The sequence below is a fragment of the Drosophila nasuta genome, unplaced genomic scaffold (genome assembly GCF_023558535.2).
Source record: "Drosophila nasuta strain 15112-1781.00 unplaced genomic scaffold, ASM2355853v1 ctg19_pilon, whole genome shotgun sequence".
Lineage (NCBI taxonomy): Eukaryota > Metazoa > Arthropoda > Insecta > Diptera > Drosophilidae > Drosophila > Drosophila nasuta.
This window is the reverse complement of record NW_026869420.1, coordinates 335,974-344,107: the sequence shown is the minus strand read 5'-3', so window position 1 is coordinate 344,107 and position 8,134 is coordinate 335,974. Positions and strand designations below refer to the sequence as shown.

Genomic DNA, 8,134 nt, shown 5'->3' with positions numbered 1-8,134 from the left:
ATTAGCATGTACTCAGCAAACAACTCAAAATTGCATTTGGATGATAGGTGGGTAGTCATCACGCATTCCAAGTGAGGGATCAGTGCTAATCCAGCCTCATTTAGGAATTCAAAAGGCATCCTTACATCCGCTCCCTCATTCTCAAACATGTATTGGAGAATACGTCCCTTGTATCCATTCACAATCTGCTTGATTCTTCCGTCCACCGGACGGATAGAGTTGTATTTATGTATCTCGGTGCGAGCGTGGAAATGCCATTGCATACCTGCAGGTAGATAATGCTGGCAGGAATAGCAATACTCCCCATTGATGGTGTTGGTGGTGTAGTTGAAGTTGTTGATATTCTCGGGATTCATGTTGATGTTTTTGTTTGTTTCTTTTTTATTTGTTGGTTGAATCGGCGGAGCCGATGTGTATCTTCGAGTCACAAACTAGAAGTGATTTTAAGGATTTTAGGTTTTTGGATGAAAACCGAGGAAAATTGAATAGTGGACGAATATCCTTGGTTATTCATGGTGTATTAGTCTCATTCCATCTTGGTTATAATATTCGGCTTTTCTTTCAGATTTTCTATTTTATCTTCAAGTGTCTTGGAAATGGTGTTGTACTCTCGTCTGAATTACTTCACGTTCCCATCCTTTTTAACGTTCATCACATCGTCCTTCCTCCGCTCCGATTTCGAATACATTCGAAATGACGAGACAAGTGGGCGCCACACCTTCGTTAGTTTTACAGATAGCGTGGCGCCTACGATCGTTTTACAGCTAGCGATGCTAGCTAGCGTGCAAGGCGCCTTCGATCTACAAATCGTTTTCGACTGCGACCCCGACCCCTCACCGTCTCGTCTCGGGACACACGATCTCGAGAGCGTATCGTAGCACGTGTTCGTTGCACGTTTTCGCCCTCGATCTACGAATCGTTTTCGATTGCGACCCCGACCGCGATCCTCACCGTCTCGTCTCGATCTCGAGAGCGTATCGTAGCACGTGTTCGTTGCACGTTTTCGCCCTCGATCTACGAATCGTTTTCGATTGCGATCCCGAGTGCGAGACCGATTGCGACCCCGACCTCGAGGGCGTGTCGGGACAAGCGATCTCGACTCCGACCCCGAGGGCGTCTCGGGACAAGCGATCTCGACCTCGACCCCGACTCCGAAGGATTTGTCTGACGAAACGCCCCCGACCCCGATCCCGATCCTTTCATCGCCCCGTCTCGGGTCGCGTACGATTCGTCACACAAATCCCACACTTGTCATTTCCACAGCTAACCCTAATTAAATTGCATCTTTATTACCTCACACTTGACATTTCAAGAGGTTACCCTAATTAAATTGCATCTTTATTACCCCTAAATTGACATTAATGACATGTGACCCTAATTAGTACTTCCTTGTACAGAAATGTGGTATGTATAGAAACGTGTTATTTCAACTACTAAGATCTTCTGTGAATCTTGCTGAAGAATTGGAAGCAGCCAGTTCATGTGTCACTATGAGAACTAGAGGGCAAGCGAAAGCCACGGCGACGGTGGCATCAGCAAGTTCCAATGTAGAAAATGCTACTGATATTGGTAGTTAGCTCGCAGCCAAGGCAGCCGACGCTAAGTTTACAAGCTCCGCAACCGGTTGTAGTCCAGACTCCAATAGCTCAGCCAGTGCACTATGGGCAAAAAGTCGCAAAGTGCGGCATTTTTACATTTTTTGTGTTCGGTATCATTAAATTGACTTTATTTTTGAATTAGAATACTTCAAGAATACTGAAACATATTTTTAAAAATTTTAGACTTCGTTGGTAATTTGTTATTCGCCCATATTTAAAGACTATTGTCTGGACCCTCTAAAAAAAAAAAAATCGGCGGGAAAATTTGTGATTTTTTCTGTCAATTTTATATTCAAATACTAAATCAAACAAAAAGCTTGAATATGGAATTTAATCGTCAAGGTATGTAATATTAATTATTGGCACTAAATTTTTAGTACATGTGATATATTGTCCAATCGTGCAATGTGTTGTTGGTATGTTTTAGGTTCCTGGTAACAAATATATTTGTGTTTCTGTGGAGTGTAACTAGTGCGTCTAGGCCGGTCGAGGCAATATTAAAGCTGAATGTTATTAACCAAACTGTTAACAATCAAATAGTGGTTAAAATTATTGCTCGTTTTTGCTCGATTTACGGCAAAACTTAATGTTGCAGTTGTATTTACGTCTTCTTATTCAACGTTGCTTGATTTTTGGAGCAACAACAACCGCCAACAAACTGCTGTGAAGTAGTTTGTTTTGCAAAATATCGATGAAAATGAATTAAGTGATGTTCAGCAAATCTTAACAGAAAAGCCTGCGCAATGGCTTGCATCCACGTTCATAATTGAGTTTCTTAAGATGATGTTCCACGCGAAAAGCGTATACTGAGGCAGGACCAAGGTTAAAGTGGAAATAAGCATTTAAACTAGTCTATGAAACAGAAAATTCAATGCTATTTTTGCATGCCGTTTTGAAAACTGTTTATATAATTTTAATTGCTACATAATGTGAGTTTGAGATATGTCCATCAAAAGTTAAAGTAGGTACTTGATGTACTTATACGTTAATACTTATAAGTGGTATCCAATGTCTTAAATTTTGCATAAGGAACTAGTACATTGGCACCAAATTATGGAAACCTCCGTACTTCTTCTAGGGGCCCTCGGTGAAAATGCGTCAGAAGAGCGCAAAAATTTTACAAACTCGATATGTTTTCTCATGCAAGGAAAAACAGCCGCCTGAATACCATATCAGATGTGTTTAATAGAGCATTGGATTCCTCTGACCCACTGCTTTCAACTATAAATCTAAAGGAACGCCGAAGATTAAACTATTATAAAGCCTACCAAGAGATGTTATAGTTTTTGGAATCTCCTGATATTGAGCCCCAATAACATGGGCATGTGTAGACAATAATGATAATCAGGTAGAAGAAGGCGGAGATAGTGAACTCGATATTTTCGGGCAAAGTTCCTGGAGTTGGAGGAAGAGCTTTGTGAAGAATAAATTATTAACTGGGCACCAAGGTATGGAGTCACAAAACATAATATTAGACTCTAATTAATTTTTGATTTAAATTTGCATGGATTCAAATCAAATTTAAAATGTGAATTTGCTAAAAATATATTAACTTAATAAATTTAGTTTAATTTTATTAAATAAATTACATTAAAATATTTTAAAACAAATTTTTAGAAAAAATCGAAAATTATAACCTCATGGTAGGGTGGGCGGAAAGGAAGGCGTGGTCCAATTGAAAAACGAAAAAATCCGAAATTCTATCTTTATTTTTAGGTATATGTACAAAGTTTCATGTTTCTATCTTCAAAAATGATAAAAGGCCGCAATTCGGCACTTTTGCCCATAGTGCAGTGGCAAGTGCTATGGGTCAAGAGATACAGCAGGCAATTGCGGCTGCGATATCAGCAGCATTAGTGCAGCAGACGCAGATTCTATCGCAGGTGATGGAAAATGGTTTTCAGAGATTAGTTCAGCAACAGTTAGCTGTCAATTCTGAACCAATTCAATCTATTCCTAGACCTTCTCCACCAAGTCCACAGCATCAAAGCTTTGAAGAGTTGTTTGGATTACCAAATCGGCTAGAAACGAATCCGTTGGTAAATCCGAGAGCGCCGCAAGTTGGTGCCAACTCTTCGCCACAAGATTCTCAACTGAGTAATACTCTACGACCCGACAGAATTAGCCAGATTATTGCTAATTGGAAGCTGAGATACTCGGGACACTCGTCTATGTCTATAGTAGATTTTTATATCGAGTAGAGTCATTGACTCGACAAACTCTGGACGGAGTCTTTGAGTTGATAGCAAGATATGCGAGTAACTTGTTTGAGGGTAGAGGAAGTGAATTTTTCTGAGGTACCACAAAAGCGTGACAGAAGTTCGCTGGGCAGATTTATGCAAGGCATTGAAAAATCAGTTTACGGATGGTAGAACCGATTTGGAGATTCATGCAGCTATTTCACAAAGAAAACAGAAAGCCAACGAATCTTTCGATCAGTTTTACGAAACCATTGTGGCATTAGTAGATCGTTTGAACAGCCCAATGAGTGATCAGTCCATACTAGAGGTTTTGCGAGCCAATTTGCTCTCTGATATTCAGCACGAAATATTGTATGTGCCAATACTCAGCATTGAACAGTTGCGTCACATTGTTCGTACGCGAGAGGTTTTTGAAAACCATTTCAATGCCATCAGCCGTTCCAAGGGGTTTACCGAGACGGCATGTAAGTGAAGTCACAGTTCAAGCCACAATGGATGAAGAGGATGATGTTGAAGAGCCAGAGAATCTGGAGGTGGATGCTCTAACACTTTCATGTTGGAATTGTGGGAAGAATGGTCATAGATACCAAGATTGTGTAGCCGTTCGTAAAGTATTTTGTTACGGTTGTGGTAAGCGTGACACTTATCGACCCAGTTGCACGAAGTGTGCAATTCCAACCAAACCTGTAGGTGCGTGCACCGTTAACAAGTGCACGCAAACAAGTCTCAAAGGGTACCAACCCCGAGTATGTGAAGATAACAGTTTATCCAACATAGTTTCTGAAATTCAAATAAACCCGGCCAGATCTTTTAGTTCGGATGTAGAGATTATTTGTAGTTCAGGTATTCGCGATAAGCAGCGGAAGGGGAGCTATATAATAAATAAAGAGGAAAAAGAGCTGTGTTAGCGTCAGTAGTAGACATCACTGGTGATCCTCGTCCTTATGCCCAAGTCAAGATGCTAGGCAAAACGATAACTGGGTTAATGGACACTGGCGCTAGTATTAACTGCATTGGTGGGAAGTTAGCTGAGGAAATACTAACAAACAATACCGAATATACGCAACTATCATCATCAGTGAAAACTGCTGATGGAAATAGGCAAATTGAGTGTTCCTGTCCAATTTAAGGGCAAGATGCAACCACAACGATTTTATATCGTACCGACATTGTCGCAAGACGTATATTTGGGTATTGAGTTTTGGAGAGATTTCAAGTTATTGCCAATATGTTTGATGCACCCGGCTGACACTGACAGCATTGCCGCAATTACCTTTGATAATTCGCAGCAACTCGAGTTGACATCGGAGCAACAAACAGAACTGGCAAATTTTATGCGAAGGACCTTAAGCAATAATCGCATATCTTCGCATCATTGAAATTAAGCTGCCTCCAAGCGGGTATCCCACTTTGTCGTTACAACGACTAAGTGTGATTTTGCCAGGGGATGTGTAATAGGCCGCTTGTCGTAGCTGAAATTGACTAAGCCTAAAAGTATGCAACACTTTTCTTCTTTTTCTGCACAAATACATAATTATACCTATTATTTATTATATTATTTATTTATATATTTTTTGTCCTAGTTAATTTGTATTATTTAATTTGTTTAGTTGTATAAAATTATTTGTAGTCTGAGAAAATGGTACTGAATGTCTTGTCATGTTTTGTTCTGAGAAGCGGAGCTTTTATTTAGCAGTCTGAAGGCTGTGGCAACTCTGTCATCCACCTATTGCCCATATGCTGGCAACACCAAACGATCAGCTGCAAACACAAGAGGATTACTTGGGCAACCCGCGAATCGTTTCGCAGCCAACTTCATGGCGAAGCCACTTTAATTTCTGCTTTCAATTTCATCAGACATATACGTTTAGAATAATCAATAAAGTTAAGTTAAAATACAACGGCGTTTTCATTAAATCTCTCACACCCATGAAGACGCCAAAGTGGTGACCCCGACTGCAAAAACACAACTACAATTTACGTTCAGTGGAATGCCAAGCTCATGACACTGAAGACGCAAACATGCAGGCACACGATCAAAACCTCGCAGAACAACTGCGGGATCTGAAACAGCAACTCGAGCAACTGCAGTCACATAGCCAACCAGCTGGATTCTCATCGCAATGCGTGCAACTTCGCATTCCGAAATTCAACAAAACAAATCCTCAGCTTTGGTTTTCTCAGTTGGATCGCCTATTTCATCTGCATAATGTCACTGACGATAACAAATTCGACATTATATCTGTGAATTTGGAGGAGGATGTCATTGCCAAACTGGAGGATCTGATCGCATCGCCACCGCTTACAAACAAATATGCCACTTTAAAGCAACGCGTGCTTGACAAATTCGCAGAATCATCAGACTCAAAGCTGAAAAGGCTTTTGCGTGGCGGCGAAACTGTTGGCAAGAAACCGTCAGACATCCTTGACCACATGCGGCGTTTAGCACCAACCACGGGCTGCGAGGCAGTTATTCGATCGTTGTTTCTGGCGGAGCTTCCAAACTCGATCAGACCGTTCATTTCGGTATGGGACGAGAACAACCTTGACAAATTGGCAGAGATTGCAGATAAAATGCTTGAAGCTAGCGAGTTAGGTTCTGCATTTGTTGAGTCAACGGCACTAACAGAGCAGCAGCACCAAGTTGATGCTCTGAGCGGCAAGCAAACCGGCATGTCAGAAGTAACATCGGCATTACGAGCGCTCACTACAAAAGTCGACAAGCTTCAGGACGAGCTACGCCAATCAAAACATGCGCAATTGTCACGGCATACGCATGATAGCTCTAATGATGTCGGTTCAAAACTATGTTTCTACCACACTAGTTTCGGTGAGAATGCTCGCAAGTGCCAACCAGCATGTCCACGCTACCAGTCGTCAAACTAAAGACGCTACCGTTGACTCAGCTGGTAAACGGTAGCGCAGAAACCACCAGCAGCCACAAAACTCCAAACGACATTCAACAAATTGGCCTGGACCGGCGTCTACACATCAAAGATCGCTTGTCAAACCAATCATTCCTCATTGACTCCGGATCAGTGGTGTCAGTGATCCCACGCAGCATGACACCGCACACACGCATCAACGGCAGACTTTATCTGTATGCCGCCAATCAATCTACAATCAAAACCTACGGAAATTGTACTCTTCAGCTCGACCTGGCCCTGCATCGCTCGTTCACATGGCCATTCATCATCGCTGATGTACAAACACATATAATTGGCGCAGACTTCCTTGCCGCACATCATCTCCTCGTCGACGTCAGTGAACAACGATTGCTTGACAACTCAAAGTCAACTCACCATGGCACCACTGACCCGTCACACGACTCACATAAATCTCTGCAACTCAAGTCATCGAATTTGTCAGCTGATGTGCAAAAGATCGACAAAATGGTTTCTCTCGAGCGAGTCCATGCACACGATGTTTGTCACTTCATTAAAACAAGCGGCGCACCTGTAGCTGAGCGACCTAGACGATTATCTGGCGAGAAACTTGCTTCAGCCAAATCGCAAATCAATACGCTCATTGATAAGGAATTTGCCGCTACTCCAAAGCCCATGGGCCAGTCCCTTGCACATGGTGGCTAAAAGGATGGATCTTGGCGCGCCTGTGGCGATTACCGCAAGCTGAATGGAATAACGGTTCCAGACCGTTATCCGATTCCACACAATCAGGATTTTGCTGATCGCCTTCACAATAAGAAAATTTTCACAACGCTTGATCTCGAAAAGGCTTACTACCAAATTCCCATGGCGCAGGAGGACATAGAGAAGACGGCTATTTGCACTCCATTTGGCTTGATTGAATTTGTTTTTATACCATTTGGACTAAAAATGCAACGCAAACTTTCCAGCGGTTCATTGACCAAATCTTCCGTGAAATTGATTACATGTTTTGTTATGATGATGACATTCTCATCATGTCGAGCTCGGAAGAACAGCATAAGCAACACGTGCAAAATGTTCTTAACATTCTTAAGAAACACGGATTGGTCATCAACCGAGACAAATGCAATTTTGCTCAGGCAGAGGTACAGTTCCTTGGCTATGTGGTTAGCAGCAAAGGCATAAAACCACCACAGGACCGAATAAGCACGATATTGAACTTCCCACAGCCACAAACAATCTGTGAATTGGGCCGATTCCTGGGAATTTCGAATTATTATCGACGCTGCATCCCTCACGCCTCGCGAATACAAGCTCCTCTCAACGACTTAACACGCAACATGAAAGGAATGACAGGCGTCCCATTGAGTGGAATCCTGAAACTATAAACACTTTTCTGGAATGCAAGAGAAGCTTGGCAAACGCAACCACGCTCTTCTACCCTAAT

At 42.1% G+C, this 8,134-nt stretch overlaps 1 protein-coding gene across 1 annotated transcript; it reads left to right on the top strand.

The window, feature by feature from the left end:
- Positions 1-5,821: 5,821 nt before the first annotated feature.
- On the top strand, positions 5,822-6,685 carry LOC132797771 (uncharacterized). Its single transcript, XM_060809550.1, has one exon. The coding sequence runs from the start codon at positions 5,822-5,824 to the stop codon at positions 6,683-6,685; it is 864 nt and encodes a 287-aa protein (XP_060665533.1).
- The last annotated feature ends 1,449 nt before the right edge of the window (positions 6,686-8,134 follow it).